This window comes from Salmo salar, chromosome 13 (assembly GCF_965601325.2).
Source record: "Salmo salar chromosome 13, fSalSal1, whole genome shotgun sequence".
Classification (NCBI taxonomy): domain Eukaryota; kingdom Metazoa; phylum Chordata; class Actinopteri; order Salmoniformes; family Salmonidae; genus Salmo; species Salmo salar.
In genome coordinates, this window is record NC_138303.1 from 6,040,505 (window position 1) to 6,061,396 (window position 20,892).

General features: G+C 61.5%; 1 protein-coding gene across 1 annotated transcript in view; it reads right to left on the reverse strand.

The window, feature by feature from the left end:
* Positions 1 to 20,892, reverse strand: part of LOC106566319 (plexin-B3) — a 218,084-nt gene that overhangs the window by 70,030 nt on the left and 127,162 nt on the right. The window contains exon 4 of the mRNA XM_082959781.1: positions 937 to 1,116. Coding sequence (XP_082815907.1) covers positions 937 to 1,116 — 180 coding nt within the window. The remainder of the gene's footprint in view (positions 1 to 936; positions 1,117 to 20,892) is intronic.

The following is a 20,892-nucleotide window of genomic DNA, read 5'->3' on the forward strand; positions in this document are numbered from 1 at the left end:
CACTTCATCATCCAATTATAATGTGGAGAGGTAACACATCATTTAAAACTAATCTACCAAATCTATTCATTTGAAAAATGTTGATAACTTCGCCTTGCCTTTATAATCACCAGAAAATAAGACGAGAAAAAAATTCAAATAGATTGCTAACATACGATGGGAGTCCCTGGGTTGCCTGGGGGAGGACCAGCCTCCTCAGTGAATTTCATAAATATAAAAATTGCGAAACATTTAAAGTTATCCATTTTATATAAAACTATACTAAATATAGTCACGTCACCAAATAATTTATTAAAAACACACTGTTTTGTAATGAAGGTCTATAGTAGCTTCAACAGCACTCTGTAGGTTAGCACCACGGTGTAGCCGGAGGACAGCTAGCTTCCGTCCTCCTCTGGGTACATTGACTTCAATACAAAACCTAGGAGGCTCATGGTTCTCACCCCCTTCCATAGACTTACCCAGTAATTATGACAACTTCTGGAGGATGTCCTCCGACCTCTCAGAGCTCTTGCAGCATGAACTGAAATGTTGTCCACCCAATCAAAGGATCAGAGTATTAATCTAGTACTGAAAGCATAAGCTACAGTTAGCTAGCACTGCAGTGCATAAAATGTGGTGAGTAGTTGACTCAAAGAGAGAGAAAGACAATAGTTGAACAGTTTTTAAATTAATTTCCTCCAAAAGGAAGGAGAAGCAGAGAAATAGAGAGTTTCACGTACTTAGCTAGCAAATGCAGCTAGCTAGTTTAGCCTACAGAAACACCCTGCCACTGATGTGCAGCCTCCCGTTCTTGTCCCCCAGCAATGCGATGGTGTGTGTGCCTCTGTGTGTGTCTCTCATTACTGTGTGTGTGTGTGTGTGTGTGTGTGTGTGTGTGTGTGTGTGTCTCTCATTACTGTGTGTGTGTGTGTGTGTGTGTGTTTGTATACACACCTTGTGCAGCCATCCGTTCTTGTCCCCGAGCAGAGCGATGGTGTGACCGGCCTCGGTAGTGGTGGTGACTGCGGTGAGTTGAGTGTCAGTGGTCAGAGATGGGGCGGCAGACAGAGGAACAGCGGAGGCGATGGGGCTGGGGGTGTGTTCCCCTCCACACGGATACTTCTTTAATGAATCCTAAAGAAAAGAAGAGTCAGAGGTGGTGATTGGTTGATTGGACAATTAAAAATGCATAATGCATATAAAAGTTTGCCATGATTGGTTGATTGAAAATACATATAAAAGCGATCCGGCAAAAATACAACATTATGATACATCGCTGTATTCTGTATCAGAAAGACAACATTACGATACATCGCTGTATTCTGTATCAGAAATACAACATTTCGATACATCGCTGTATTCTGTATCAGAAATACAACATTGCGATAGATCGCTGTATTCTGTATCAGAAAGACAACATTACGATACATCGCTGTATTCTGTATCAGAAAGACAACATTACGATACATCGCTGTATTCTGTATCAGAAAGACAACATTACGATACATCGCTGTATTCTGTATCAGAAAGACAACATTACGATAGATCGCTGTATTCTGTATCAGAAAGACAACATTACGATACATCACTGTATTCTGTATCAGAAAGACAACATTACGATAGATCGCTGTATTCTGTATCAGAAAGACAACATTACGATAGATCGCTGTATTCTGTATCAGAAAGACAACATTACGATACATCGCTGTATTCTGTATCAGATTGACAACATTACGATACATCGCTGTATTCTGTATCAGAAATACAACATTGCGATACATCGCTGTATTCTGTATCAGAAATACAACATTGCGATAGATCGCTGTATTCTGTATCAGAAAGACAACATTACGATACATCGCTGTATTCTGTATCAGAAAGACAACATTACGATACATCGCTGTATTCTGTATCAGAAAGACAACATTACGATACATCGCTGTATTCTGTATCAGAAAGACAACATTACGATAGATCGCTGTATTCTGTATCAGAAAGACAACATTACGATACATCGCTGTATTCTGTATCAGAAAGACAACATTACGATAGATCGCTGTATTCTGTATCAGAAAGACAACATTACGATAGATCGCTGTATTCTGTATCAGAAAGACAACATTACGATACATCGCTGTATTCTGTATCAGATTGACAACATTACGATACATTGCTGTATTCTGTATCAGAAAGACAACATTACGATACATTGCTGTATTCTGTATCAGAAAGACAACATTACGATACATTGCTGTATTCTGTCAGAAAGACAACATTACGATACATTGTTGTATTCTGTATCAGAAAGACAACATTACGATACATTGTTGTATTCTGTATCAGAAAGACAACATTACGATACATCGCTGTATTCTGTATCAGAAAGACAACATTACGATACATTGTTGTATTCTGTATCAGAAAGACAACATTACGATAGATCGCTGTATTCTGTCATGACTCTCCTGGTCGAGGATCAAAGGCCTCAGATCAGCTTGGTAAATAGCTGACAACAACCTGACCCTCTTACCCACAGAAGGAGAGGAATGGGGGGGGGGGTGGGCGGTTTTGACACCTTAACACTCGGTCGTAAATTAAAGCAGGAGGGGGAATCTCTCCCTTTGCTCCTCAGTATTGGGAAAGGAATGTCTTTGTTACAGAAACATTTTTCTGCCCAAAACTATAAACACAGAAAGAGAGAACTTTAAAACAATATTTCTAAGATGTGAATGTTTAAGAACGGTCCGTGGAGATCTGAAGAATAATCCTGTCACATTGTTTATTATTTTGTGACGTTAATAAAAACTGTATGAACCACATACATTAACATAGGAGGGAAACACATTCAAATCAAAATGTTATTTGTCAAATGCTCCGAATACAACAGGTGTAGTAGACCTTGCAGTGAAATGCTTACTTACAATCCCTTAACCAACAATGCAGTTTTAAGAAAAATACCTAAAACGTCTGGGTAGCCATTTGATTATCTGTTCAGGAGTCTTGTGACTTCGGTGTAGAACTGTCAAGAAGCCTTTTGGACCTACACTTGGTACTCCGGTACCGCTTGCTGTGCGTTAGCAGAGAGAACAGTCTATGACTAGGGCGGCTGGAATCTTTGACAATTTTTAGGGCCTTCACAAGGTGAAGAAGATAAATACTGTAACTTAGGAAAGAAACACCTTCACGAGGTGAAGAAGACAAAGACTAGACCAGAACATTTGAAAGTCTGCAGCTGTGTATGTAAAGGGATATAGAATTTGACTCCTCTACCCGAGAAAGAAAGGAGAAGATCCCATCTCAGACAATCATTGGTGCATTTTGAAGAAACATCCACAACCAGAGAAGCTCTACAACTAAGAAGGCGACCTCTGGTGGACAAGCCGAGCCTGACACCGAAGCCGAGCCTCACACCGAAGCCGAGTCTCACACCGAAGCCGAGTCTCACACCGAAGCCGAGCCTCACACCGAAGCTGAGCCTCACACCGAAGCCGAGCCTGACACCTAAGCCGAGCCTGACACCGAAGCCGAGCCTCACACCGAAGCCGAGCCGGACACCTAAGCCGAGCCTGACACCTAAGCCGAGCCTGAAACCGAGCCTCACACCGAAGCCGAGCCTGACACCGAAGCCGAGCCTGACGCCGAAGCCGAACCTGACACCGAGCCTCACACCGAAGCCGAGCCTCACACCGAAGCCGAGTCTGATACCGAAGCCGAGCCTGACGCCGAAGCCGAACCTGACACCGAGCCTCACACCGAAGCCGAGCCTCACACCGAACCCGACACCGAAGCCGAGCCTGACGCCAAAGCCGAACATGACACCGAGCCTCACACCGAAGCCGAGCCTCACACCGAAGCCGAGCCTCACACCAAAGCTGAGCCTGACAACGAAGCCGAGCCTGACGCCGAAGCCGAACCTGACACCGAGCCTCACACCGAAGCCGAGCCTCACACCGAAGCCGAACCTGACACCGAGCCTCACACCGAAGCCGAGCCTCACACCGAAGCCGAGCCTCACACCGAGCCTCACACCGAAGCCGAGCCTCACACCGAGCCTCACACCGAAGCCGAGCCTCACACCGAAGCCGATCCTCACACCGAAGCCGAGCCCGACACCGAAGCCGAGCCAGACACCAAAGCCGAGCCTGACGCCGAAGCCGAGCCTGACGCCGAAGCCGAGCCTAACGCCGAAGCCGAGCCTCACACCGAAGCCGAGCCTGACACCGAAGCCGAGCATGATCCCGAAGCCGAGCCTGACGCCGAAGCCGAGCCTGACGCCGAAGCCGAACCTGATGCCGAGCCTCACACCGAAGCCGAGCCTGACACCGAAGCCGAGCCTCACGCCGAAGCCGAACCTGACGCCGAAGCCGAACCTGACACCGAGCCTCACACCGAAGCCAAGCCTGACACCGAAGCCGAGGCTGACGCCGAAGCCGAGCCTGACGCCGAAGCCGAACCTGACACCGAGCCTCACACCAAAGCCGAGCCTGACGCCGAAGGCGAGCCTGATGCCGAAGCCGAACCCGACACCGAGCCTCACACCGAAGCCGAGCCTGACACCGAAGCCGAGCCTGACGCCGAAGCCAAACCTGACACCGAGACTCACACCGAAGCCAAGCCTGACACCGAAGCCGAGGCTGACGCCGAAGCCGAGCCTGACGCCGAAGCCGAACCTGACACCGAGCCTCACACCGAAGCCGAGCCTGACACCGAAGCCGAGAATGACGCCGATGCCGAACCTGACACCGAGCCTCACACCGAAGCCGAGCCTCACACCGAAGCCGAGCCTGATACCGAAGCCGAGCCTGACGCCGAAGCCGAACCTGACACCGAGCCTCACACCGAAGCCGAGCCTCACACCGAAGCCGAACCTGACACCGAGCCTCACACCGAAGCCGAGCCTCACACCGAAGCCGAGCCTCACACCGAGCCTCACACCGAAGCCGAGCCTCACACCGAGCCTCACACCGAAGCCGAGACTCACACCGAAGCCGATCCTCACACCGAAGCCGAGCCCGACACCGAAGCCGAGCCAGACACCAAAGCCGAGCCTGACGCCGAAGCCGAGCCTCACACCGAAGCCGAGCCTGACACCGAAGCCGAGCATGATCCCGAAGCCGAGCCTGACGCCGAAGCCGAGCCTGACGCCGAAGCCGAACCTGACGCCGAGCCTCACACCGAAGCCGAGCCTGACACCGAAGCCGAGCCTCACGCCGAAGCCGAACCTGACGCCGAAGCCGAACCTGACACCGAGCCTCACACCGAAGCCAAGCCTGACACCGAAGCCGAGGCTGACGCCGAAGCCGAGCCTGACGCCGAAGCCGAACCTGACACCGAGCCTCACACCAAAGCCGAGCCTGACGCCGAAGGCGAGCCTGATGCCGAAGCCGAACCCGACACCGAGCCTCAAACCGAAGCCGAGCCTGACACCGAAGCCGAGCCTGACGCCGAAGCCAAACCTGACACCGAGCCTCACACCGAAGCCGAGCCTCACATCGAAGCCGAGCCTGATACCGAAGCCGAGCCTGACGCCGAAGCCGAACCTGACACCGAGCCTCACACCGAAGCCGAGCCTCATACCGAACCCGACACCGAAGCCGAGCCTGACGCCAAAGCCGAACCTGACACCGAGCCTCACACCGAAGCCGAGCCTCACACCGAAGCCGAGCCTCACACCAAAGCCGAGCCTGACAACGAAGCCGAGCCTGACGCCGAAGCCGAACCTGACACCGAGCCTCACAACGAAGCCGAGCCTCACACCGAAGCCGAACCTGACACCGAAGCCGAACCTGACACCGAAGCCGATCCTGACACCGAAGCCGAGCCTGACGCCGAAGCCGAACCTGACACCGAGCCTCACACCAAAGCCGAGCCTGACGCCGAAGCCGAGCCTGATGCCGAAGCCGAACCCGACACCGAGCCTCACACCGAAGCCGAGCCTGACACCGAAGCCGAGCCTGACGCCGAAGCCAAACCTGACACCGAGACTCACACCGAAGCCAAGCCTGACACCGAAGCCGAGGCTGACGCCGAAGCCGAGCCTGACGCCGAAGCCGAACCTGACACCGAGCCTCACACCGAAGCCGAGCCTGACACCGAAGCCGAGAATGACGCCGATGCCGAACCTGACACCGAGCCTCACACCGAAGCCGAGCCTCACACCGAAGCCGAGCCTGATACCGAAGCCGAGCCTGACGCCGAAGCCGAACCTGACACCGAGCCTCACACCGAAGCCGAGCCTCACACCGAAGCCGAACCTGACACCGAGCCTCACACCGAAGCCGAGCCTCACACCGAAGCCGAGCCTCACACCGAGCCTCACACCGAAGCTGAGCCTCACACCGAGCCTCACACCGAAGCCGAGCCTGACGCCGAAGCCGAGCCTGACGCCGAAGCCGAGCCTGACGCCGAAGCCGAGCCTCACACCGAAGCCGAGCCTGACGCCGAAGCCGAGCCTGACGCCGAAGCCGAGCCTGACGCCGAAGCCGAGCCTGACGCCGAAGCCGAACCTGACTCCGAGCCTCACACAGAAGCCGAGCCTCACACCGAAGCCGAGCCTGACACCGAAGCCGAGCCTCACGCCGAAGCCGAACCTGACACCGACCCTCACACCGAAGCCGAGCCTCACACCGAAGCCGAGCCTGACACCGAGCCTCACACCGAAGCTTAGCCTGACACCGAGCCTCACACCGAAGCCGAGCCTGACGCCGAAGCCGAGCCTGACGCTGAAGCTGAACCTGACACCGAGCCTCACACCGAAGCCGAGCCTGACACCGAAGCCGTGCCTCACACCGAAGCCGAGCCTGACGCCGAAGCCGAGCCTGACATCGAAGCCGAGCCTGACGCCGAAGCCGAACCTGACACCGAGCCTCACACCGAAGCCGAGCCTCACACCGAAGCCGAGCCTGACACCGAGCCTCACACCAAAGCCGAGCCTCACACCGAAGCCGAGCCTGACACCGAAGCCGAGCCTGACACCGAAGCCGTGCCTCACACCGAAGCCGAGCCTGACGCCGAAGCCGAGCCTGACGCCGAAGCCGAGCCTGACGCCGAAGCTGAGCCTGACACCGAAGCCGAGCCCGACACCGAAGCCCAGCCCGACACCGAGGCCGAGCCCGACGCCGAAGCCGATTCTCACACCGAAGCCGAGACTGACGCCGAAGCCGAGCCTGACGCCGAAGCCGAGCCTGACACCGAGCCTAACACCGAAGCCGAAGCCGAGCCTCACACCGAAGCCGAGACTGACGCCGAAGCCGAGCCTGACGCCGAAGCCGAGCCTGATGCCGAAGCCGAACCTGACACCGAGCCTCACACTGAAGCCGAGCCTCACACCGAAGCCGAGCCTGACGCCGAAGCCGAACCTGACGCCGAGCCTCACACCGAAGCCGAGCCTCACACCGAAGCCGTGTCCTCACACCGAAGCCGAGCCTCACGCCGAAGCCGAACCTGACACCGAGCCTCACACCGAAGCCAAGCCTGACACCGAAGCCGAGGCTGACGCCGAAGCCGAGCCTGACGCCGAAGCCGAACCTGACACCGAGCCTCACACCAAAGCCGAGCCTGACGCCGAAGGCGAGCCTGATGCCGAAGCCGAACCCGACACCGAGCCTCAAACCGAAGCCGAGCCTGACACCGAAGCCGAGCCTGACGCCGAAGCCAAACCTGACACCGAGCCTCACACCGAAGCCGAGCCTCACATCGAAGCCGAGCCTGATACCGAAGCCGAGCCTGACGCCGAAGCCGAACCTGACACCGAGCCTCACACCGAAGCCGAGCCTCATACCGAACCCGACACCGAAGCCGAGCCTGACGCCAAAGCCGAACCTGACACCGAGCCTCACACCGAAGCCGAGCCTCACACCGAAGCCGAGCCTCACACCAAAGCCGAGCCTGACAACGAAGCCGAGCCTGACGCCGAAGCCGAACCTGACACCGAGCCTCACAACGAAGCCGAGCCTCACACCGAAGCCGAACCTGACACCGAAGCCGAACCTGACACCGAAGCCGATCCTGACACCGAAGCCGAGCCTGACGCCGAAGCCGAACCTGACACCGAGCCTCACACCAAAGCCGAGCCTGACGCCGAAGCCGAGCCTGATGCCGAAGCCGAACCCGACACCGAGCCTCACACCGAAGCCGAGCCTGACACCGAAGCCGAGCCTGACGCCGAAGCCAAACCTGACACCGAGACTCACACCGAAGCCAAGCCTGACACCGAAGCCGAGGCTGACGCCGAAGCCGAGCCTGACGCCGAAGCCGAACCTGACACCGAGCCTCACACCGAAGCCGAGCCTGACACCGAAGCCGAGAATGACGCCGATGCCGAACCTGACACCGAGCCTCACACCGAAGCCGAGCCTCACACCGAAGCCGAGCCTGATACCGAAGCCGAGCCTGACGCCGAAGCCGAACCTGACACCGAGCCTCACACCGAAGCCGAGCCTCACACCGAAGCCGAACCTGACACCGAGCCTCACACCGAAGCCGAGCCTCACACCGAAGCCGAGCCTCACACCGAGCCTCACACCGAAGCTGAGCCTCACACCGAGCCTCACACCGAAGCCGAGCCTGACGCCGAAGCCGAGCCTGACGCCGAAGCCGAGCCTGACGCCGAAGCCGAGCCTCACACCGAAGCCGAGCCTGACGCCGAAGCCGAGCCTGACGCCGAAGCCGAGCCTGACGCCGAAGCCGAGCCTGACGCCGAAGCCGAACCTGACTCCGAGCCTCACACAGAAGCCGAGCCTCACACCGAAGCCGAGCCTGACACCGAAGCCGAGCCTCACGCCGAAGCCGAACCTGACACCGACCCTCACACCGAAGCCGAGCCTCACACCGAAGCCGAGCCTGACACCGAGCCTCACACCGAAGCTTAGCCTGACACCGAGCCTCACACCGAAGCCGAGCCTGACGCCGAAGCCGAGCCTGACGCTGAAGCTGAACCTGACACCGAGCCTCACACCGAAGCCGAGCCTGACACCGAAGCCGTGCCTCACACCGAAGCCGAGCCTGACGCCGAAGCCGAGCCTGACATCGAAGCCGAGCCTGACGCCGAAGCCGAACCTGACACCGAGCCTCACACCGAAGCCGAGCCTCACACCGAAGCCGAGCCTGACACCGAGCCTCACACCAAAGCCGAGCCTCACACCGAAGCCGAGCCTGACACCGAAGCCGAGCCTGACACCGAAGCCGTGCCTCACACCGAAGCCGAGCCTGACGCCGAAGCCGAGCCTGACGCCGAAGCCGAGCCTGACGCCGAAGCTGAGCCTGACACCGAAGCCGAGCCCGACACCGAAGCCCAGCCCGACACCGAGGCCGAGCCCGACGCCGAAGCCGATTCTCACACCGAAGCCGAGACTGACGCCGAAGCCGAGCCTGACGCCGAAGCCGAGCCTGACACCGAGCCTAACACCGAAGCCGAAGCCGAGCCTCACACCGAAGCCGAGACTGACGCCGAAGCCGAGCCTGACGCCGAAGCCGAGCCTGATGCCGAAGCCGAACCTGACACCGAGCCTCACACTGAAGCCGAGCCTCACACCGAAGCCGAGCCTGACGCCGAAGCCGAACCTGACGCCGAGCCTCACACCGAAGCCGAGCCTCACACCGAAGCCGTGTCCTCACACCGAAGCCGAGCCTCACGCCGAAGCAGAGCCTGATACCGAAGCCGAGCCTGACGCCGAAGCCGAACCTGACACCGAGCCTCACACCGAAGCCGAGCCTCACACCGAACCCGACACCGAAGCCGAGCCTGACGCCGAAGGCGAGCCTGATGCCGAAGCCGAACCCGACACCGAGCCTCAAACCGAAGCCGAGCCTGACACCGAAGCCGAGCCTGACGCCGAAGCCAAACCTGACACCGAGCCTCACACCGAAGCCGAGCCTCACATCGAAGCCGAGCCTGATACCGAAGCCGAGCCTGACGCCGAAGCCGAACCTGACACCGAGCCTCACACCGAAGCCGAGCCTCATACCGAACCCGACACCGAAGCCGAGCCTGACGCCAAAGCCGAACCTGACACCGAGCCTCACACCGAAGCCGAGCCTCACACCGAAGCCGAGCCTCACACCAAAGCCGAGCCTGACAACGAAGCCGAGCCTGACGCCGAAGCCGAACCTGACACCGAGCCTCACAACGAAGCCGAGCCTCACACCGAAGCCGAACCTGACACCGAAGCCGAACCTGACACCGAAGCCGATCCTGACACCGAAGCCGAGCCTGACGCCGAAGCCGAACCTGACACCGAGCCTCACACCAAAGCCGAGCCTGACGCCGAAGGCGAGCCTGATGCCGAAGCCGAACCCGACACCGAGCCTCACACCGAAGCCGAGCCTGACACCGAAGCCGAGCCTGACGCCGAAGCCAAACCTGACACCGAGACTCACACCGAAGCCAAGCCTGACACCGAAGCCGAGGCTGACGCCGAAGCCGAGCCTGACGCCGAAGCCGAACCTGACACCGAGCCTCACACCGAAGCCGAGCCTGACACCGAAGCCAAGAATGACGCCGATGCCGAACCTGACACCGAGCCTCACACCGAAGCCGAGCCTCACACCGAAGCCGAGCCTGATACCGAAGCCGAGCCTGACGCCGAAGCCGAACCTGACACCGAGCCTCACACCGAAGCCGAGCCTCACACCGAAGCCGAACCTGACACCGAGCCTCACACCGAAGCCGAGCCTCACACCGAAGCCGAGCCTCACACCGAGCCTCACACCGAAGCTGAGCCTCACACCGAGCCTCACACCGAAGCCGAGCCTGACGCCGAAGCCGAGCCTGACGCCGAAGCCGAGCCTGACGCCGAAGCCGAGCCTCACACCGAAGCCGAGCCTGACGCTGAAGCCGAGCCTGACGCCGAAGCCGAGCCTGACGCCGAAGCCGAGCCTGACGCCGAAGCCGAACCTGACTCCGAGCCTCACACAGAAGCCGAGCCTCACACCGAAGCCGAGCCTGACACCGAAGCCGAGCCTCACGCCGAAGCCGAACCTGACACCGACCCTCACACCGAAGCCGAGCCTCACACCGAAGCCGAGCCTGACACCGAGCCTCACACCGAAGCTTAGCCTGACACCGAGCCTCACACCGAAGCCGAGCCTGACGCCGAAGCCGAGCCTGACGCTGAAGCTGAACCTGACACCGAGCCTCACACCGAAGCCGAGCCTGACACCGAAGCCGTGCCTCACACCGAAGCCGAGCCTGACGCCGAAGCCGAGCCTGACATCGAAGCCGAGCCTGACGCCGAAGCCGAACCTGACACCGAGCCTCACACCGAAGCCGAGCCTCACACCGAAGCCGAGCCTGACACCGAGCCTCACACCAAAGCCGAGCCTCACACCGAAGCTGAGCCTGACACCGAAGCCGAGCCTGACACCGAAGCCGTGCCTCACACCGAAGCCGAGCCTGACGCCGAAGCCGAGCCTGACGCCGAAGCCGAGCCTGACGCCGAAGCTGAGCCTGACACCGAAGCCGAGCCCGACACCGAAGCCCAGCCAGACACCGAGGCCGAGCCCGACGCCGAAGCCGATTCTCACACCGAAGCCGAGACTGACGCCGAAGCCGAGCCTGACGCCGAAGCCGAGCCTGACACCGAGCCTAACACAGAAGCCGAAGCCGAGCCTCACACCGAAGCCGAGACTGACGCCGAAGCCGAGCCTGACGCCGAAGCCGAGCCTGATGCCGAAGCCGAACCTGACACCGAGCCTCACACTGAAGCCGAGCCTCACACCGAAGCCGAGCCTGACGCCGAAGCCGAACCTGACGCCGAGCCTCACACCGAAGCCGAGCCTCACACCGAAGCCGTGTCCTCACACCGAAGCCGAGCCTCACGCCGAAGCAGAGCCTGATACCGAAGCCGAGCCTGACGCCGAAGCCGAACCTGACACCGAGCCTCACACCGAAGCCGAGCCTCACACCGAACCCGACACCGAAGCCGAGCCTGATGCCAAAGCCGAACATGACACCGAGCCTCACACCGAAGCCGAGCCTCACACCGAAGCCGAGCCTCACACCAAAGCTGAGCCTGACAACGAAGCCGAGCCTGACGCCGAAGCCGAACCTGACACCGAGCCTCACACCGAAGCCGAGCCTCACACCGAAGCCGAACCTGACACCGAACCTCACACCGAAGCCGAGCCTCACACCGAAGCCGAGCCTCACACCGAGCCTCACACCGAAGCCGAGCCTCACACCGAGCCTCACACCGAAGCCGAGACTCACACCGAAGCCGATCCTCACACCGAAGCCGAGCCCGACATCGAAGCCGAGCCAGACACCAAAGCCGAGCCTGACGCCGAAGCCGAGCCTCACACCGAAGCCGAGCCTGACACCGAAGCCGAGCATGATCCCGAAGCCGAGCCTGACGCCGAAGCCGAGCCTGACACCGAAGCCGAGCCCGACACCGAAGCCGAGCCTCACACCGAAGCCGAGCCTGACACCGAAGCCGAGCCTCACGCCGAAGCCGAACCTGACGCCGAAGCCGAACCTGACACCGAGCCTCACACCGAAGCCAAGCCTGACACCGAAGCCGAGGCTGACGCCGAAGGCGAGCCTGATGCCGAAGCCGAACCCGACACCGAGCCTCAAACCGAAGCCGAGCCTGACACCGAAGCCGAGCCTGACGCCGAAGCCAAACCTGACACCGAGACTCACACCGAAGCCAAGCCTGACACCGAAGCCGAGGCTGACGCCGAAGCCGAGCCTGACGCCGAAGCCGAACCTGACACCGAGCCACACACCGAAGCCGAGCCTGACACCGAAGCCGAGCCTGACGCCGATGCCGAACCTGACACCGAGCCTCACACCGAAGCCGAGCCTCACACCGAAGCCGAGCCTGATACCGAAGCCGAGCCTGATGCCGAAGCCGAACCTGACACCGAGCCTCACACCGAAGCCGAGCCTCATACCGAACCCGACACCGAAGCCGAGCCTGACGCCAAAGCCGAACCTGACACCGAGCCTCACACCAAAGCCGAGCCTGACGCCGAAGGCGAGCCTGATGCCGAAGCCGAACCCGACACCGAGCCTCACACCGAAGCCGAGCCTGACACCGAAGCCGAGCCTGACGCCGAAGCCAAACCTGACACCGAGACTCACACCGAAGCCAAGCCTGACACCGAAGCCGAGGCTGACGCCGAAGCCGAGCCTGACGCCGAAGCCGAACCTGACACCGAGCCTCACACCGAAGCCGAGCCTGACACCGAAGCCGAGAATGACGCCGATGCCGAACCTGACACCGAGCCTCACACCGAAGCCGAGCCTCACACCGAAGCCGAGCCTGATACCGAAGCCGAGCCTGACGCCGAAGCCGAACCTGACACCGAGCCTCACACCGAAGCCGAGCCTCACACCGAAGCCGAACCTGACACCGAGCCTCACACCGAAGCCGAGCCTCACACCGAAGCCGAGCCTCACACCGAGCCTCACACCGAAGCTGAGCCTCACACCGAGCCTCACACCGAAGCCGAGCCTGACGCCGTAGCCGAGCCTGACGCCGAAGCCGAGCCTGACGCCGAAGCCGAGCCTCACACCGAAGCCGAGCCTGACGCCGAAGCCGAGCCTGACGCCGAAGCCGAGCCTGACGCCGAAGCCGAGCCTGACGCCGAAGCCGAACCTGACTCCGAGCCTCACACAGAAGCCGAGCCTCACACCGAAGCCGAGCCTGACACCGAAGCCGAGCCTCACGCCGAAGCCGAACCTGACACCGACCCTCACACCGAAGCCGAGCCTCACACCGAAGCCGAGCCTGACACCGAGCCTCACACCGAAGCTTAGCCTGACACCGAGCCTCACACCGAAGCCGAGCCTGACGCCGAAGCCGAGCCTGACGCTGAAGCTGAACCTGACACCGAGCCTCACACCGAAGCCGAGCCTGACACAGAAGCCGTGCCTCACACCGAAGCCGAGCCTGACGCCGAAGCCGAGCCTGACATCGAAGCCGAGCCTGACGCCGAAGCCGAACCTGACACCGAGCCTCACACCGAAGCCGAGCCTCACACCGAAGCCGAGCCTGACACCGAGCCTCACACCAAAGCCGAGCCTCACACCGAAGCCGAGCCTGACACCGAAGCCAGGCCTGACACCGAAGCCGTGCCTCACACCGAAGCCGAGCCTGACGCCGAAGCCGAGCCTGACGCCGAAGCCGAGCCTGACGCCGAAGCTGAGCCTGACACCGAAGCCGAGCCCGACACCGAAGCCCAGCCCGACACCGAGGCCGAGCCCGACGCCGAAGCCGATTCTCACACCGAAGCCGAGACTGACGCCGAAGCCGAGCCTGACGCCGAAGCCGAGCCTGACACCGAGCCTAACACCGAAGCCGAAGCCGAGCCTCACACCGAAGCCGAGACTGACGCCGAAGCCGAGCCTGACGCCGAAGCCGAGCCTGATGCCGAAGCCGAACCTGACACCGAGCCTCACACTGAAGCCGAGCCTCACACCGAAGCCGAGCCTGACGCCGAAGCCGAACCTGACGCCGAGCCTCACACCGAAGCCGAGCCTCACACCGAAGCCGTGTCCTCACACCGAAGCCGAGCCTCACGCCGAAGCAGAGCCTGATACCGAAGCCGAGCCTGACGCCGAAGCCGAACCTGACACCGAGCCTCACACCGAAGCCGAGCCTCACACCGAACCCGACACCGAAGCCGAGCCTGATGCCAAAGCCGAACATGACACCGAGCCTCACACCGAAGCCGAGCCTCACACCGAAGCCGAGCCTCACACCAAAGCTGAGCCTGACAACGAAGCCGAGCCTGACGCCGAAGCCGAACCTGACACCGAGCCTCACACCGAAGCCGAGCCTCACACCGAAGCCGAACCTGACACCGAACCTCACACCGAAGCCGAGCCTCACACCGAAGCCGAGCCTCACACCGAGCCTCACACCGAAGCCGAGCCTCACACCGAGCCTCACACCGAAGCCGAGACTCACACCGAAGCCGATCCTCACACCGAAGCCGAGCCCGACATCGAAGCCGAGCCAGACACCAAAGCCGAGCCTGACGCCGAAGCCGAGCCTCACACCGAAGCCGAGCCTGACACCGAAGCCGAGCATGATCCCGAAGCCGAGCCTGACGCCGAAGCCGAGCCTGACACCGAAGCCGAGCCCGACACCGAAGCCGAGCCTCACACCGAAGCCGAGCCTGACACCGAAGCCGAGCCTCACGCCGAAGCCGAACCTGACGCCGAAGCCGAACCTGACACCGAGCCTCACACCGAAGCCAAGCCTGACACCGAAGCCGAGGCTGACGCCGAAGGCGAGCCTGATGCCGAAGCCGAACCCGACACCGAGCCTCAAACCGAAGCCGAGCCTGACACCGAAGCCGAGCCTGACGCCGAAGCCAAACCTGACACCGAGACTCACACCGAAGCCAAGCCTGACACCGAAGCCGAGGCTGACGCCGAAGCCGAGCCTGACGCCGAAGCCGAACCTGACACCGAGCCACACACCGAAGCCGAGCCTGACACCGAAGCCGAGCCTGACGCCGATGCCGAACCTGACACCGAGCCTCACACCGAAGCCGAGCCTCACACCGAAGCCGAGCCTGATACCGAAGCCGAGCCTGATGCCGAAGCCGAACCTGACACCGAGCCTCACACCGAAGCCGAGCCTCATACCGAACCCGACACCGAAGCCGAGCCTGACGCCAAAGCCGAACCTGACACCGAGCCTCACACCGAAGCCGAGCCTCACACCGAAGCCGAGCCTCACACCAAAGCCGAGCCTGACAACGAAGCCGAGCCTGACGCCGAAGCCGAACCTGACACCGAGCCTCACAACGAAGCCGAGCCTCACACCGAAGCCGAACCTGACACCGAAGCCGAACCTGACACCGAAGCCGATCCTGACACCGAAGCCGAGCCTGACGCCGAAGCCGAACCTGACGCCGAGCCTCACACCGAAGCCGAGCCTCACACCGAAGCCGTGTCCTCACACCGAAGCCGAGCCTCACGCCGAAGCAGAGCCTGATACCGAAGCCGAGCCTGACGCCGAAGCCGAACCTGACACCGAGCCTCACACCGAAGCCGAGCCTCACACCGAACCCGACACCGAAGCCGAGCCTGATGCCAAAGCCGAACATGACACCGAGCCTCACACCGAAGCCGAGCCTCACACCGAAGCCGAGCCTCACACCAAAGCTGAGCCTGACAACGAAGCCGAGCCTGACGCCGAAGCCGAACCTGACACCGAGCCTCACACCGAAGCCGAGCCTCACACCGAAGCCGAACCTGACACCGAACCTCACACCGAAGCCGAGCCTCACACCGAAGCCGAGCCTCACACCGAGCCTCACACCGAAGCCGAGCCTCACACCGAGCCTCACACCGAAGCCGAGACTCACACCGAAGCCGATCCTCACACCGAAGCCGAGCCCGACATCGAAGCCGAGCCAGACACCAAAGCCGAGCCTGACGCCGAAGCCGAGCCTCACACCGAAGCCGAGCCTGACACCGAAGCCGAGCATGATCCCGAAGCCGAGCCTGACGCCGAAGCCGAGCCTGACACCGAAGCCGAGCCCGACACCGAAGCCGAGCCTCACACCGAAGCCGAGCCTGACACCGAAGCCGAGCCTCACGCCGAAGCCGAACCTGACGCCGAAGCCGAACCTGACACCGAGCCTCACACCGAAGCCAAGCCTGACACCGAAGCCGAGGCTGACGCCGAAGGCGAGCCTGATGCCGAAGCCGAACCCGACACCGAGCCTCAAACCGAAGCCGAGCCTGACACCGAAGCCGAGCCTGACGCCGAAGCCAAACCTGACACCGAGACTCACACCGAAGCCAAGCCTGACACCGAAGCCGAGGCTGACGCCGAAGCCGAGCCTGACGCCGAAGCCGAACCTGACACCGAGCCACACACCGAAGCCGAGCCTGACACCGAAGCCGAGCCTGACGCCGATGCCGAACCTGACACCGAGCCTCACACCGAAGCCGAGCCTCACACCGAAGCCGAGCCTGATACCGAAGCCGAGCCTGATGCCGAAGCCGAACCTGACACCGAGCCTCACACCGAAGCCGAGCCTCATACCGAACCCGACACCGAAGCCGAGCCTGACGCCAAAGCCGAACCTGACACCGAGCCTCACACCAAAGCCGAGCCTGACGCCGAAGGCGAGCCTGATGCCGAAGCCGAACCCGACACCGAGCCTCACACCGAAGCCGAGCCTGACACCGAAGCCGAGCCTGACGCCGAAGCCAAACCTGACACCGAGACTCACACCGAAGCCAAGCCTGACACCGAAGCCGAGGCTGACGCCGAAGCCGAGCCTGACGCCGAAGCCGAACCTGACACCGAGCCTCACACCGAAGCCGAGCCTGACACCGAAGCCGAGAATGACGCCGATGCCGAACCTGACACCGAGCCTCACACCGAAGCCGAGCCTCACACCGAAGCCGAGCCTGATACCGAAGCCGAGCCTGACGCCGAAGCCGAACCTGACACCGAGCCTCACACCGAAGCCGAGCCTCACACCGAAGCCGAACCTGACACCGAGCCTCACACCGAAGCCGAGCCTCACACCGAAGCCGAGCCTCACACCGAGCCTCACACCGAAGCTGAGCCTCACACCGAGCCTCACACCGAAGCCGAGCCTGACGCCGTAGCCGAGCCTGACGCCGAAGCCGAGCCTGACGCCGAAGCCGAGCCTCACACCGAAGCCGAGCCTGACGCCGAAGCCGAGCCTGACGCCGAAGCCGAGCCTGACGCCGAAGCCGAGCCTGACGCCGAAGCCGAACCTGACTCCGAGCCTCACACAGAAGCCGAGCCTCACACCGAAGCCGAGCCTGACACCGAAGCCGAGCCTCACGCCGAAGCCGAACCTGACACCGACCCTCACACCGAAGCCGAGCCTCACACCGAAGCCGAGCCTGACACCGAGCCTCACACCGAAGCTTAGCCTGACACCGAGCCTCACACCGAAGCCGAGCCTGACGCCGAAGCCGAGCCTGACGCTGAAGCTGAACCTGACACCGAGCCTCACACCGAAGCCGAGCCTGACACAGAAGCCGTGCCTCACACCGAAGCCGAGCCTGACGCCGAAGCCGAGCCTGACATCGAAGCCGAGCCTGACGCCGAAGCCGAACCTGACACCGAGCCTCACACCGAAGCCGAGCCTCACACCGAAGCCGAGCCTGACACCGAGCCTCACACCAAAGCCGAGCCTCACACCGAAGCCGAGCCTGACACCGAAGCCAGGCCTGACACCGAAGCCGTGCCTCACACCGAAGCCGAGCCTGACGCCGAAGCCGAGCCTGACGCCGAAGCCGAGCCTGACGCCGAAGCTGAGCCTGACACCGAAGCCGAGCCCGACACCGAAGCCCAGCCCGACACCGAGGCCGAGCCCGACGCCGAAGCCGATTCTCACACCGAAGCCGAGACTGACGCCGAAGCCGAGCCTGACGCCGAAGCCGAGCCTGACACCGAGCCTAACACCGAAGCCGAAGCCGAGCCTCACACCGAAGCCGAGACTGACGCCGAAGCCGAGCCTGACGCCGAAGCCGAGCCTGATGCCGAAGCCGAACCTGACACCGAGCCTCACACTGAAGCCGAGCCTCACACCGAAGCCGAGCCTGACGCCGAAGCCGAACCTGACGCCGAGCCTCACACCGAAGCCGAGCCTCACACCGAAGCCGTGTCCTCACACCGAAGCCGAGCCTCACGCCGAAGCAGAGCCTGATACCGAAGCCGAGCCTGACGCCGAAGCCGAACCTGACACCGAGCCTCACACCGAAGCCGAGCCTCACACCGAACCCGACACCGAAGCCGAGCCTGATGCCAAAGCCGAACATGACACCGAGCCTCACACCGAAGCCGAGCCTCACACCGAAGCCGAGCCTCACACCAAAGCTGAGCCTGACAACGAAGCCGAGCCTGACGCCGAAGCCGAACCTGACACCGAGCCTCACACCGAAGCCGAGCCTCACACCGAAGCCGAACCTGACACCGAACCTCACACCGAAGCCGAGCCTCACACCGAAGCCGAGCCTCACACCGAGCCTCACACCGAAGCCGAGCCTCACACCGAGCCTCACACCGAAGCCGAGACTCACACCGAAGCCGATCCTCACACCGAAGCCGAGCCCGACATCGAAGCCGAGCCAGACACCAAAGCCGAGCCTGACGCCGAAGCCGAGCCTCACACCGAAGCCGAGCCTGACACCGAAGCCGAGCATGATCCCGAAGCCGAGCCTGACGCCGAAGCCGAGCCTGACACCGAAGCCGAGCCCGACACCGAAGCCGAGCCTCACACCGAAGCCGAGCCTGACACCGAAGCCGAGCCTCACGCCGAAGCCGAACCTGACGCCGAAGCCGAACCTGACACCGAGCCTCACACCGAAGCCAAGCCTGACACCGAAGCCGAGGCTGACGCCGAAGGCGAGCCTGATGCCGAAGCCGAACCCGACACCGAGCCTCAAACCGAAGCCGAGCCTGACACCGAAGCCGAGCCTGACGCCGAAGCCAAACCTGACACCGAGACTCACACCGAAGCCAAGCCTGACACCGAAGCCGAGGCTGACGCCGAAGCCGAGCCTGACGCCGAAGCCGAACCTGACACCGAGCCACACACCGAAGCCGAGCCTGACACCGAAGCCGAGCCTGACGCCGATGCCGAACCTGACACCGAGCCTCACACCGAAGCCGAGCCTCACACCGAAGCCGAGCCTGATACCGAAGCCGAGCCTGATGCCGAAGCCGAACCTGACACCGAGCCTCACACCGAAGCCGAGCCTCATACCGAACCCGACACCGAAGCCGAGCCTGACGCCAAAGCCGAACCTGACACCGAGCCTCACACCGAAGCCGAGCCTCACACCGAAGCCGAGCCTCACACCAAAGCCGAGCCTGACAACGAAGCCGAGCCTGACGCCGAAGCCGAACCTGACACCGAGCCTCACAACGAAGCCGAGCCTCACACCGAAGCCGAACCTGACACCGAAGCCGAACCTGACACCGAAGCCGATCCTGACACCGAAGCCGAGCCTGACGCCGAAGCCGAACCTGACGCCGAGCCTCACACCGAAGCCGAGCCTCACACCGAAGCCGTGTCCTCACACCGAAGCCGAGCCTCACGCCGAAGCAGAGCCTGATACCGAAGCCGAGCCTGACGCCGAAGCCGAACCTGACACCGAGCCTCACACCGAAGCCGAGCCTCACACCGAACCCGACACCGAAGCCGAGCCTGATGCCAAAGCCGAACATGACACCGAGCCTCACACCGAAGCCGAGCCTCACACCGAAGCCGAGCCTCACACCAAAGCTGAGCCTGACAACGAAGCCGAGCCTGACGCCGAAGCCGAACCTGACACCGAGCCTCACACCGAAGCCGAGCCTCACACCGAAGCCGAACCTGACACCGAACCTCACACCGAAGCCGAGCCTCACACCGAAGCCGAGCCTCACACCGAGCCTCACACCGAAGCCGAGCCTCACACCGAGCCTCACACCGAAGCCGAGACTCACACCGAAGCCGATCCTCACACCGAAGCCGAGCCCGACATCGAAGCCGAGCCAGACACCAAAGCCGAGCCTGACGCCGAAGCCGAGCCTCACACCGAAGCCGAGCCTCACACCGAGCCTCACACCGAAGCCGAGACTCACACCGAAGCCGATCCTCACACCGAAGCCGAGCCCGACATCGAAGCCGAGCCAGACACCAAAGCCGAGCCTGACGCCGAAGCCGAGCCTCACACCGAAGCCGAGCCTGACACCGAAGCCGAGCATGATCCCGAAGCCGAGCCTGACGCCGAAGCCGAGCCTGACACCGAAGCCGAGCCCGACACCGAAGCCGAGCCTCACACCGAAGCCGAGCCTGACACCGAAGCCGAGCCTCACGCCGAAGCCGAACCTGACGCCGAAGCCGAACCTGACACCGAGCCTCACACCGAAGCCAAGCCTGACACCGAAGCCGAGGCTGACGCCGAAGGCG